Raw genomic sequence first — 13,508 nt, forward strand, 5'->3', positions numbered from 1 at the left:
CCCCTCCGAGAACTGGAGGGGAAGTACGGCAACCATGAAATCTAGGATAGGGGGAAGTACCTAAGTACCCGCGTGTGGCTCGCGAGCTACAAGTTGGAACTCCCTGGAACAAGCAATCGACGATTGTACTCGAGCCGAGCAAATTTCTCACCTACGTTCTCCACGATCATCAGTCATTAGAACATAGAAAAACACTTTGCGAAGGGAACCATATTTATGTATATTATACAAACATTTTGGTAATAAAGACGATGATAACAGACGGAAGGATGTGTGAGATACCACGGATACAAATAGACGGTCTTGCGTCGTAGAGGAGGAATGGAGATTGGTAGATCGACGCGCGATAGAGACACGGACTAATATCCCTCTCTGTTTACAGGATATCCGAGATCTCCGTATCACGCACGTTATCGCGGAAGATATTTCTGCGACGTCTGCGGCAAAAAGTACACGTGGAAGCCATCTTTAATGCGGCACAAACGCGAGGAGTGCGGCAAAGAACCACGATACGCGTGTCCGGTCTGCCATCACAAGATCCGTCGGAGCGGCCAATTGAAGTTGCATCTGTTTCACGTTCACAATTGGCAGTCCACCATCTACGATGTCAACGCGTATCGAACGATGTCAGTGCACTGCTCTACCAAGCACAGCTGATAGAACTAAATCGCATGTCCAGATCAAACAGGAGAATGGCGGACCAGTCTCTTTCCTCATTACAGGCTTCCCCATTTTCACTTTCAATTAGTGATTTTTAAGAATTGTTTTCAAGACAGTCTTGAAGGACAACTGTTTTTTTGTTTAAGTTAAATTCTTATCATTATTTGTTGTGCTTATCGAATTTTTAAATTGGAAGTATCTATATTTTTTGAAAATTTCATTTTCATCGGTAGCAGCCTTTATACATAGATATGAAATAAATAAAAATCGTACTAAATCCTGTTAAATATTATATTCTAGCATTGATGCATTCGCATTTCTAAAAAATATGGGTCCCAATTTAAAAATTCAGTGTGGCTAGTGAAAGTGGGACACCCTGTACTTGTTGGAAATTCCAAATTTCTAGATTTTTATCGATCGTCCATCAGGAGATGGCAGTGAGAACTACATATCCCTTCCACAATTTCTTCAACCGAAATTTTCAGTACATCAACACTAATTGTACTTCGATGTTTGTGATCTGTTTTGTAATCCGATGGCGAAGTCATTCGAACAATAAAAGAAAAGCATCGTTGTCCATTCTTGATTCTCGAAATCCGCGAGCTCGTCGCAATAAATTCATGTGCGAATACATATTCCGTTGCGTTAACTAATTTTCACACCATTCTCATCTTTATTATTTTTCCACTTTCTGGTTGTAATTATCACGAACGGCTTTTTTATTTCCTTGCAAATTGGTATTCCCATATTTTTGAGTCATTTATGTTCACGCTGAAGCTTAACCCCGTACATTTAAGAATAAATTGTTTTTCGGCGAGGTTGAAAATTCGACCGCGTTTGAGCGGCTGTTTTGCTATCAGCTGTGCTCGGCAGGACTGAACTTTGACACGAAACTGTTACCGCTCTCCCCACCTAATGCTCATAAACGTACCTCGAAGCGAGAGATATTCCGCGAGACACCAAAACGCATGCCTATCATCGATTCAAAGTTTCCCGTTCAGCGATAGTACAAATCTGTTGTGTCGTTAATTTTTAGGCCTACTTAGGAAGTTCGTCTGCGAGAATTGCGGCAAAAGGTACAAGTGGAAGGAGTCCTTGCAACAGCATCGCCGATTGGAATGTGGAATCGAGCCGCAGTTTGGCTGCATGTTCTGCGGGTGGAGGTTCAAGCACAAACACCACTTGAAGCAGCACTTGAAGAGGCGGCATCAGTGCGATTTGTCGACGCTTACCTCGATGAACGGCCAATCGATCTCTCAATAGAGATGCTCTCCGTCGATCTCTTTCCGTCGAATCATTGAATACTTGCGAAATCAACTCGGAGTAGTCTCGGATATTAGATTATCCACATTTACCAACGAGTGATGCAGTATAGTGTTTTTAACCCTTTACATTCGGAGCTGTTTTAACTGGAAAATTAGGAAACGTAGGACACAGGAAATGGAGATACTTTCACTGGAAAATTAAACATTTATTCCGACTTAAAATATTTCCATTTCCTATGATTTTCCAAACTTTATGGATACGAAATATCTAAGTGTTTAGTGGTTGATTAGATACCGACACATTTAATAATGTGAACAATATTTTGAGTAATGGTAGAGCAATTTTTAGTGGCGCCACTCTCAGAGTCACCATTCGAGTGCTAAGGGTTAATAAGTCATGTTCAAGATTTTGAAACATAAGCGAGCCCTGGAGCAGAGTCGCCGGATCAGGGGAACTGATTCGAATCGAGGGGAAACAGTTATCCCCTCTCTACGATTACTGGGTTAATCGTGACGCGAATTGGGTGAATATTTCGAAAAAAATGGGGGGATACCGTCGTAGAAGGGGAAGGCAGAACGGGGAGACAGGACTTAATCTGATAACTCTACAAAAGGGTTCAATAATTAATTCGCGTTCAGCCAGACACAGCACTCGTTGGTACACCGTTACTGTTGACATCGTTACACTAACAAAATGAAGATTTTCCATTGCGCCGACATCCCGGGATGTTCTCGAATCCTCTTGAAACATTTTTATACGCGTACTCATGTTCCTGTAACCGAATAACTTCGTCGTATTTTGAGATGCGATAGGAGATACTCTATTGAAGATGTTTGATAAAACGCAATAATAAAAAGATACTTAAGAGAGAGACAAGAGGAATAGACCCTGTTCCACGTAGAGATCGTTTTATTTCAAACTTTTTGAGAGGTCCTCCTGTGCTTGTCGTCGATCACAATTTCATTCGCGGAGCTAATGGGAACGTTCCCGCTTATGATTTCAGGCTTTCCGGTGTTCCAATACCGGCCAGGCTATTTGTGCAATACGTGCGGCAAGACCTACAAGTGGAAGGAGTCGTTGAACCTGCACAAGAGGATGGAGTGCGGTATCGAGCCTCGATTTCCCTGCAAGATCTGCGGGAGACGGTTCAAACACAAACACCATCTCAGGAAACACCACAAGTCCATTCACAATTACGTAGACGAGTGGCAATTGGCCGATGAGTCGGCGAAGGAACTCGAAAGACATTCACGATCGTTCAACGACACGACCATGTTATGATTTTCTTCAACCGTTCGCTAGAAACCAAAGTGTAAGCTCGAATTTCTCGATCGAGGTTTGGACATTTTGAAACAGTTGGGCATACCCCACTTCGCGCCTTCATTACGTAGTTAGACAACGAATAATACCTATACCAGTACAAATAAAAAAGAACGGAAACACTTTGATTAAATAAATGCGATGTTGTCTGAGAAACCCCTCGATACCCTGTTTCCACTTTCATCTGTCGATCTCACCTGAAATAAACGACTCGAGACGATTTATATAGTCTGTTTCATTGTTGTGCCGTGTTAGTACTTGCATGCGCGACCAATAAACAAATACGAATCTTGTACGCATAGCAAGTTCACGGTAGACGTTCCCGGTAATTATTGGACTGCGTATTTGAAAAGATTTAAAGAATATCAAGAAGAAATGTGAATGTCTAAGTAGCTCCTGCATCTTGGCATTGACGAAGACCATTTTTATTTTGCACAATGGCCATTCCACTGGCCTTCAAATCTATGCTCACTGCATATCAACATGGCGGTGTCCTTACCTGGTAAAACTCATAACTTTTGAACCAGCGCATTCCTAAAATTGGATTTCTGGAATTTTCTCATCAAAATCTACAGGATCCTATAAACAACGGGTTAAACATTTATGGTTTCCTCGGGTGAAGTTTAACACTTTACCTATCGATTTTTAATAATTGTGCTGTACCAACAGAAAGCATAGAAATTTTCTTTTACACTACAATCTTAAATGAAACTGTTAAATGACGTTATTCATGGTGACTTGCTAGTTTACAATGAAAATTATTGCTATTGCTATTGCTATTGAAGGTTCCATTAAAAAGTGTTCAGCCGTGTACCATGAATTTTTCAAAATTGTGCAATAATCACCGGTCGGTAATGTGTTAACCAAACATCATAGCGTATTATTGTTAGGTGTAGAAACAGTTGTATGTAGAAACAGTATAGTTTGTTTTGTTTGTGTGGGTGGATTGTGCCGCTACAAATTTGTATACATATGTAGATCCCATGAATGTCGGTCTTGAGAGAGTATATTGATGTTAATATTTTTCAAACGAAGACACCTAAAGATTATCGAAATCGGGAATGGGGTCCCTGATCTGTGTAATCGTTCTTGTTCTTCTAGTTATTAGTTCGAGATTTTTGTCATCGACATTCACCACGAAACGTTCGATGCTTGACATAACGTAACCATAAACTCGCAGCCCGCCGTTTTCTGCACGCACGCACGACTCCATAATTTGTGTTTCAGGTGAGGCCGGCCAGGATACGGGTTTTCCGTGCAGGGTCTGCGGCAAGGTCTACTCAAGGAAATCCTCCATGTACACCCACCTTCGGCTCTGCGGGAAAGCGCCCGCGTTCACCTGCGTTCTTTGCGGCAGGCAATTCAAGTACAAACACAGACTGCAATCGCACCTTGCGTCGAACTTGCACACAAGACAGTTCCAATAATCGGGACCAACCGAGCCCCGTTGTTTCCCGCGCAATGTCTCGACAATGAATCGTGTTGTTACGATGCCGAGCACGCGTGAATTGTTCCCCTATTTCTTCCATTCGACTGATCGTTATTTTACGTAAGAGATTATTTTACTGTATTGTGTTAGGTTCTATATTAACCGATTTTTTTTTAAAGTTTAAGGACTTTTATCTCCCCTGAGTCGGGGCGAAAGTGTGGAGGTCGGCACGGTACTCTCGAGTGTATCGGTCCCATACCCACTAAAAAAACCTAACAGTCCAGAACTCAAAATGGAGACCTGATCCACCTCCTACTGGACCAAAGAATGGTGAGCACTGCGACCCGCTATTCGCATTACTCCAGTGCTCACATAGCTTTGGATCTCTCCCACGCCTGTTCTTGTCTTATAGATTCTACATATATTAACCCTTAGCACTCGAGTGGTGACTCGGAGACGTATTGTATTGAATGTATTGTATCGTATTCCATATACATACACAGAATTTAAAAAATCATTGAGAATGGAGATATTCTAGCTAGGAAGAAATGTTTAATTTACCAATTAAAATAGAAATAATATTTCATTTGGTTCCCCCTTCTTAAAAATCGTCTGGAAAAATTGCAAATTGCATAAACTTCCGCAGTCTACTAATCGTTTACTAAACATTTAGTTATACTGCCATAATATTTAAAAAATCATGGGGAATGAAAATATTCTAAGTCGGAAGAAACGTTTAATTCTCCAGTACAAATAGAAATAATATTTTATTTGGTTGCGCCTTCACATAAAAATTGCAAATTGCATTAACTTCCGCAGTCTACTAATCCCTCACTAAACAATTACGTATTGTGGCATAATATTTCAAAAATGATAGGAAATGCAAATATTCTCGGTCGGAAGAAACGTTTAATTCTCCAGTACAAATAGAAATAATATTTTCTTTGTTTCCATCTTCTCTCTTAAAAATCGTCTGGAAAAATTGCAAATTGCATAAACTTCCGCGGTCTATTAATCGCTTACTAAACATTTAGGTATTGTACGAGGTATTATACCAATTTAGTATCCATAAAATAAGAAGAAATGTGTAATTTCCCAGTTAAAATCGGTCCGAGTGCGAAGGGTTAACCGCAGAAATACAGCAGTATTCATTGACGAACATTGCACACTCATGGAGTTTACAGTCACTTGGAAGAAAACACGTTTATCAAGTGTTGTTTTAATTTCCGTCGAATCGCCGCGTCTAGTGCCATATAATCGGGGTCTAGCCATTTCTACTATGATCAACGGTCACGTATTTACCGAAATGTCAATCAAATTCATCGAAATGCCATAACTTCTATCCAAGTGCACGTACTCCCGACAATGAACGCCAGGCCCGGGCAAGTTCCCCCACTATCACTCCACCTTTCCCTCCTATACTCCACAGAAATTTGGTGGGAGGACCCAGGAGTGGGAAGAGAATTCGTAAATTGGCCAGGCCTGATGTAAACCGTGATTGTAAAAACAGAGCAGCCTAAATCGAAGGCTGTGTAAACGCACCGAAGACAAGAAAGACTGATAGAAATCTTTACGTACATCGTAAAAAAGCCACGAGATATTTTTACAGAAGGGTATTTTAGTAGAAGCGACTGAAACAATAGATAACTAGCGAACGATTCGTACTTGTAGAAAGCAGATATTTTGTTACACAGTTTTTTGTACATGTAGGGCTTCCAGAAATGTACACGACGACTATCAGAAAAGGCAATAAAACATTTATGACAACGATCCGAGTAGCAACACTCATTCTAAATATCACGTGTGTGGTTCTGCGTGTGCGTGTCTTGCGATGAGAGCTAACGAGAATGAACGACCACGATTATGCGACCAGTGCTGAGCCGTGTCCCTAACCATTGTGAAACGCTTCTTTTTTCCAGGCACCTTGCAGGAGGTGTGGATTTGTCTTCGATGCAGCAAACAGTATCGAAGCCTCACTGCCGTCAGGAATCATATTCGGGTGGAATGCGGCAAAGAACCGACGTTCATGTGTTCGATTTGCGGCCGGAAATTCAAACACAAACATCGATGGCAGTCGCATTGCAGATGCGTGCACCAAACTTACAAATAACCCTTGCGCACCTAGAACGCTCATTGAACTGCGCCCGGAAGTAAGCAAATCTTGAACCAGACATTTTTATTAGACTTTAACGAGGAATGCCGAAAATCCAAGATTCGATCTTAGGAAACCGGTGGTTTAAAAGTTATGCGTGTGTAAAGTTCAGCGATTTTCACGGGTTTCGCTGGTATGGGCGCCGCCATGTTGGAACGCAGCGTTCACTTTCCAAGCGTTCATACAGTTTCCGTGAAAGGCAGATTTTTCACATAGCTATCGATAAGCATTATGTTAGGTTTTCCAACGAGCTTTCCATTTTGTAAATCGACATATTGTTTCTTATTTATTTATCTTATAATTTCAACGAATAAAATAAATCTAAAAACGGAGCTGAAATGTTGCTTAATGTTCCCCGAAAAAAAGTCTTCTCTCTTTACGATATCTTTATACGCGAAAAAGAAACGTTAGCAGATTCAGTGTCTGAGAAGTAATTTGGTATTTCACTGTTTCCCGATGGTTCACGCATGTTGATTTGGAACTGTAATTTCAGGCGAAGAAAATAAGATGGAGACCGACCAACAGAATAAAGTGGTTAACATCAGAGTAAGTAAATCGTTCGCTATAATCTGTTTGTCTAATACTGCGACAGGTATAGTTTCTCAAACAATTGTACTCGAAACAGTGGAAAGTCAGCGTTTTCTCCTAACACGTGAAAAATCGGTCTCTCCCTTTGTACATCGTCTTCCCTCGCTTCGCGTGTACGCGCTCGATATAAGCGTCTCTCCTATTATTGATTTCCCTTCTGTTTCTCTATTGTCTTTCCAGTGGCGAGGCTTACGGTGGCGAATATTCAGAACCTGGCCTGCTGGGGAAGACCTGTGCCTCACAAGTGTGCCAGGTGTGGCAAGTGTTACCAACTGGAGACATCGTTGAAGAGGCATCAGAGGCTCGAGTGCGGAGTGGAGCCGAGACAGAGCTGTCCGATTTGCGAGAAGAAATTCACCCACAGGTTCAAATTGACCCACCACTTAGCTTCCTGTAGAAGAAAACGCAGATTGTAGCGTTCGAGCATCGACCAAGGCTGAAGAAGCGACTCAAGTTCGATTCCATGACGATATTTCCGACGAAAGTTTCAGTGAATGTGTGATCGAACGATAGAAAAGTATTTGGAGGGATTGTTGTGGCTAGTTGACGAACAATCGTACATTTTAGCCTGCCGATGACAGGGTGTCGAGAGATTTGTTGGTTCGAAAATCCAAGAAGATCGCTAGAATCCTTTATTGTACAATTTTTTCACTTTTCAATAAAAACGATTTCTCACCACGAGACCAACGCATGGCTTGAGGGGGTGGTTTCGTTTCCAGGATTGTGAGGGTGCGCCTTTTCATTTCTCGATAATGCAAAGATGAGGTTCTTCATCAATCTAGGCCGTAGTCGCCCTCAAAAGTCTTACTTTTACGTTTACGAGGCATAATTTGAATTATTACAAAGTTGCGACAGCTACATTCTGCCGAGTAATGCAAATTACGCCTCGTAAACGTAAAAATAAATGGATGAGGAACCCCATCTCGCATTATCGAGAAATGAGAAGAGAACTGAGAATGAGACTATCCCCTTAACAAAGAATAAAGAAGCGGGTTTCTTATTCCAAGAAACTCCGAGGACGATATCTCTCATCACCGCAAGAAATCATACTCTCGCTAGAGCTGGCATTCTGTATAACACCTTAGTCTACTGCTTACCCGGCTGCTCTCCTCTTCTGCTACTTTAACCTCTACTCTCCTATCTACTCGCGATCCTCCATTTAATGCTGCGCGTTCACCGTGGAGTGTTACTCTTGAAAGCTACAGTATAAAAATTATGTCACGACTACCGTTGCGTCGCTGTTAAAAGAATCGACCTTGAAATTCAAGGGCAAACTTTCCCCTCAAATGCTTGCTTCCCCCACCAACCTCTCTTTCATACCAGCCCTGGTCTACAGGGTGAAAAGAAGGGTCGAGGAGAATTTCGTAACAGAGTCCCGCCAGGGTAGTCGTGACGTATAATCATTGTACACCCTGTACACCTGAAGCTAGCTCTCCGACGAACAAAACGAGGACTAACACTTTCAGGAACGTGCTGTGTAACTCTCCGCTACCGGAGAAAGATTTTGTATATTTTCTCTTCCCGTCGTCGCGGGGAACGGCGAAAAGAGGTGGAAAAAGCTGGCGTCTAACGTCTAAATCCTCTCGTTTCAGGGCTTCTGGCGACGATGCTGCTATCGCAAGACATTCATCAGCCACGCGACAACAGCGACGCGCTGTGGAACCAGCTCTGTTACACCGAGACGCCTTACAAGCCGAACAGAATCCAGAGAGGGAAGGATTCGAAGGACGCCGAGGCGAAGTACGTGTGCAACAGGTGCGGGAAAACGTACAAGGCGACTACCTCGTTGAGCCGACACAAACGGCTCGAGTGCGGCGTCGTCCCCTGCGAGGTTTGCCCTATCTGCGACCGGAGGTTCAAGCACAGATTCGTGTTAAACTCGCACATCGTCGGATGCCAGAAGAAGCTGCGGCACATCATGCAAAAGTGCCGCGACTCGCCCGTTCTCGGCGAGAAACCGGAGTAGCGATAGTGTTCGCGATCATCATTCACCGCCGGTGTGACTATCGATACGGGTCTGCAGGGTGACACTTAACCGAGACAAGAGATTCACACAACCTGAACTTTTGCACATCAGTGTCCTTCAAGTCATTTAATTCACTTTGACAGGGGCTGCAGTTCTAGGTTTGTAGAAAGTATATTGTTCTATCAACAATTATTCTAATTTTCTAATATTCCTCGTGAATTATTCATGTGGCTTGTCTCGGGTGCCTCACTCTGCACGTCTACTCTGTTAGGCTACGTGTTCGTTTAAGAGCAACATTCGTGAACAAACTCGTGCTTTCTAAATTAACACGTGCGTTAAACGAGACGGAGCTTAAAGCTTGACAACGGTACAGGATGTTTCAGTTCTTTTGTTTGTTATTCAGGCGACAGTTACGATCATCTTTTAACGAGACGTACGCGTCGCCGAGAAATTGTAGACCAAATTCGCTTTCACTTCTCTGATTCGGAGAATGATTGATTTGCGAAGCCGAACGAATACGTTGACATGAATTCAGCGACTGAGACACCCTACGTACACTAAAATATGAATAGTACTCTCTTTTTAAGGACATCGTGTATACTTTAGGACTTGCGCCATTTTTTAGTTGTAAACGCTTTAAAATTGTACTGTCCGCAATAAGAAATTATATAGAAAACTTGTGTGACAGTACAGTTTCGAAAGTTCTCGTCGCGTATCTCCGCTAATATGTACATACCGCCAGGTATACATATATGTAGAACTATGCGTTTGTTTTATACCGTCGACGGTAATCGTAGTACAGTGCATTGAGTTAAACTCTAAGAAGCATTTACGATCAATTGTTTATATACTTTTTTACCAAGTGCAAGCGTTCCTTTTTCCAACGAATAAAATAACGTATACCAGGAAATCTCTTAGTGCTTGTGCTTTCTATGTACCTAGAAATAAACGAAATTCAACGAGCACGATGTAAACCACATTAAACTCAACATTGACTATTGTTAAAGCTAACTGTAATATGTATATGCATCAACACTCTTTTCCCTTACACTGGAATCTCGAATCCGATGAATTCAAGTCGATAGTCCATTTACACCCCTACTCATTCATTGTTTAAAATGGTGATTGTCGCCCAAATATATCTGTTTCTGTTCGTTCACCAGTGTGTTCATTCGACAGGTCTACTACCGAAGAACGAGTGGAGCACGTTAGACAATTACCATAATCTACCGGTGGATGATCTTCTGCCGAAGGAAGGGAATTACAACGATCCGTACTATTACCAGGCCGCGGCAAACGATCCGAATAAGAAGCAGATCTTCACCTGCAACCAGTGCGGCAGGTCGTACGCGTGGATGTATAGCTTGCGACGACATCTTCTGCAGTGCGGAAATAAGGAAGCGAGGAATAAGTGCCAGTTCTGCGCGAAGAAGTTTTACCGACGCGACAGGCTCAAGGAACATTTAATGGCTCACCACTCCGACCTACTCTAGAGAATCGTTTAGAGACCAATTCAAAATTAACCCCTTAGTCTCTGCAATTTCTTTCGTACGCGTACAGTATCCTCTCCACAACTGTCGCGAACGTCTCCACCGTAACTCTTCAAACTCAACGTAGCACCTCTTCGGTGCGACAGTTGCAGAGACGCCACTGTATCATGAACCGTATCTCCAAGAAATTCATATACTTTCTCGACGATATTCTCAACGAAGTATAAAAGAATACTCGTTGCATGTTATCTCGATCCAAGTGTTTCAGAATTAAGGGGTTACTTGTTCAGGGTTCCGTGTGTTTCTTTCACATTACCGCTGATATTCATTTCGCGACATCCGACATGCTCTGCAACCAGATCCCGAAAATTGTATTTTTCCCAATGTTCGACAATTTAATAAAATGATTGATTACGAACGCCGTTGTAAATTGTACGAGTCACTGCATCTCAGCATCGAGGGGCCTTGCCACCGTAGTACTAGAAAGGATCTACATAGTCTTGTGGGGATCGAGCGTGCACTGATCTATCGAACCGTCTTTTCGTCCTCTGCGAGGGTAGTTTTAACTAGGGGTGGGTAGGTACCTGAAAATCTATAACGCCCACCCATAGTACAGTGTCGCCAAATCAGGGGAGTACGGTAACCCTCTCTCTGCCCCTACATGTCACGTGACCAATCAATGGGTGCCGGAAAGTGAGAACTAAGAATTCACGGCCAGTGGCGGGTTTATAGGGCCCCGAATTTCGCAGCATTCATTTTTTTACAAAAAAATCAATTTATTCTTTTGTTAATAAGTTTATGAGAGTTATCCTACAATTTCTATTTCTAAGTTTGAGTTTGAGGGCCCCAAAATTTTTATCACTTGGGGTCTCCACTTGACTTGAGCCGCCACTGTTCACAGCTTCATTCTCTTCTCCAGCTATCTTGTAGTATCAGCACAATTTTCTATAGAACGTTCTCCTCAACCCTCGTAGCGACTTTGAACTTTCCGTTAAGTTAACGAGACTCCGACGGTGGCATCGCATTATTAACCGATTTTTGTCGCATTCCAGTCGGCGCAGCCATGATGGAGTTCGTGGATCCGAAGAGCTACCAGCCGAATCCGACGCTCTTAAAGACACGGGTGTCTCGAATTCGTCCGATGCAAGCGTTGCAGAACTACATGTGCGGCGAGTGTGGCAAAGGTTACAAGTGGATGGCCAATCTGCGCAGACATCAGAGACTCGAATGCGGGAAATTGCCGAAGCACCGGTGTCGCATATGTCGCAGAGAATTCTACCGAAGATACGAGCTAACCAATCATTACAACACGAAGCACACGACTGGCGAATACGAAAATCCAGCGCAGAAAGATCCATTGTCCACCTGGACCAATTAACTCGTTCCAATTTCCAATTCTAATCGATCGCGAGTCTCTCGTTAGGGTATACATGTAAAGCGACGATTATCACCCATTCCTTTTGTTTCTACCACTTTTCTGTGTCCGGCTGTACTTCACTCTCTAACTTATATATATATGTATATATATATATATATATATATATATATATATATATATATATATATGTATGTATATATATATATATATATATATATATATATATGTATATATATACATATATACGATATATATATTTATAAATTATTTATACCACATACAAATGTACCTTAGCCGTTAGCGTACGAAGGAACTTGCTTTACGAATGCATGAGCACTCCTCACTGCTTAATTTATAACAACCGATCGAAATAAATAAACGTACACAAAAGTTTCATACATTCTCAATAAATTCCCGAAGACCTCTGAACGAACTTGATATATTCCTCTTTCCTATAGGTGTTCAATGTTCCGCGCAGGCGTTAAACAAACTCAATTTCAATAACCACCGAGTCGCCAGATTTTAAAACATGCCCCAACCCTACCATTCCCCTTCTACGACGCTATTCCGTCACGGGCCGGTCACATGAGGCGTTTCGTCTCCGTCGTGCATGCGTCACAATGTCACGTGACTAATCCGGTGCAGAGAGAGAGAGAGGGTAACTGTACTCCCCCGAATTCCCCTGATCTGACGACTCTGATCGCGGACAGTAAACGTCGAAAGCGGCGCCATTCTGTCCGTCTCGCTGCATGTTCTTCCCCCGTTTCGTTTCACCTTGCCATTTTTCGTGTACGTTAACGCGAGCTGTTCGTTCTTCGCAGGGATTCGAGCGGAGGCGATCGATTGGTACCTGAAAACGGACCATGATGCCTCGCAGACCCTGTTCGAGTTCGTTGCCAGCAGCTACGACTCGCCGGAAGTGGAGGAACGGAAGAAGTCCGTGAAGACGGTGATCTGCGAAGAGTGCGGCAAAAGCTTCTCCCGCCTCGACAGCCTGCGACGCCACGAGAAGAATTACTGTAAAGTAAAAGGGGAGAGACTGTTCTGTCGTTTCTGCGGCAAAAAGTTCGTGAAACCGTTGTCTTTCATCTCACACGTGAAGTCAATGCACTCGGCACTACTCGCGACGTCCAATCCGCGACTGATGATGCAGTGAACGGTCGCTATCGGATAATTTTTCTGTTCTCTTTTTGGTTTTCGAAGACCCATAAATATCCGTTAACCCCTTGCCGTATTTTAACGAGTCAGACTCGTCATGA

At 42.7% G+C, this 13,508-nt stretch overlaps 5 protein-coding genes across 6 annotated transcripts; all 5 read left to right on the forward strand.

The window, feature by feature from the left end:
* Nucleotides 1-452: 452 nt before the first annotated feature.
* On the forward strand, nt 453-2,923 carry LOC143212748 (uncharacterized). The gene is made up of 2 exons (XM_076431861.1): nt 453-626; nt 1,697-2,923. Exons 1-2 carry the CDS (start codon nt 605-607, stop codon nt 1,921-1,923), a joined length of 249 nt encoding a protein of 82 aa, XP_076287976.1. The 5' UTR covers nt 453-604; the 3' UTR covers nt 1,924-2,923.
* A 3,671-nt stretch (nt 2,924-6,594) lies between these two features.
* Nucleotides 6,595-9,001, forward strand: LOC143212735 (uncharacterized). Of its 2 annotated transcripts, none has more exons than XR_013009752.1 (2): nt 6,595-6,825; nt 7,321-7,589. XR_013009752.1 is itself a non-coding variant. In XM_076431847.1 (2 exons), the coding sequence occupies exons 1-2, from the start codon at nt 6,626-6,628 to the stop codon at nt 7,810-7,812; spliced, it is 417 nt and encodes a 138-aa protein (XP_076287962.1). In that variant the 5' UTR covers nt 6,595-6,625; the 3' UTR covers nt 7,813-9,001. The 2 variants fall into 2 exon arrangements, 1 of the variants encoding a protein (XP_076287962.1); XM_076431847.1 differs by lacking the exon at nt 7,321-7,589 and adding an exon at nt 7,596-9,001.
* LOC143212558 (uncharacterized) lies at nt 8,702-10,400 on the forward strand. Its single transcript, XM_076431468.1, has 2 exons — nt 8,702-8,798; nt 9,008-10,400. The coding sequence occupies exons 1-2, from the start codon at nt 8,702-8,704 to the stop codon at nt 9,379-9,381; spliced, it is 471 nt and encodes a 156-aa protein (XP_076287583.1). The 3' UTR covers nt 9,382-10,400.
* A 99-nt stretch (nt 10,401-10,499) lies between these two features.
* Nucleotides 10,500-11,289, forward strand: LOC143212559 (uncharacterized). The gene has a single exon (XM_076431469.1). It carries the CDS (start codon nt 10,500-10,502, stop codon nt 10,872-10,874), a length of 375 nt encoding a protein of 124 aa, XP_076287584.1. The 3' UTR covers nt 10,875-11,289.
* A 35-nt stretch (nt 11,290-11,324) lies between these two features.
* On the forward strand, nt 11,325-13,064 carry LOC143212743 (longitudinals lacking protein-like). The gene is made up of 2 exons (XM_076431856.1): nt 11,325-11,447; nt 11,924-13,064. Exon 2 carries the CDS (start codon nt 11,935-11,937, stop codon nt 12,247-12,249), a length of 315 nt encoding a protein of 104 aa, XP_076287971.1. The 5' UTR covers nt 11,325-11,447; nt 11,924-11,934; the 3' UTR covers nt 12,250-13,064.
* The last annotated feature ends 444 nt before the right edge of the window (nt 13,065-13,508 follow it).

The sequence above is a fragment of the Lasioglossum baleicum genome, chromosome 10, assembly GCF_051020765.1.
Source record: "Lasioglossum baleicum chromosome 10, iyLasBale1, whole genome shotgun sequence".
NCBI lineage: Eukaryota > Metazoa > Arthropoda > Insecta > Hymenoptera > Halictidae > Lasioglossum > Lasioglossum baleicum.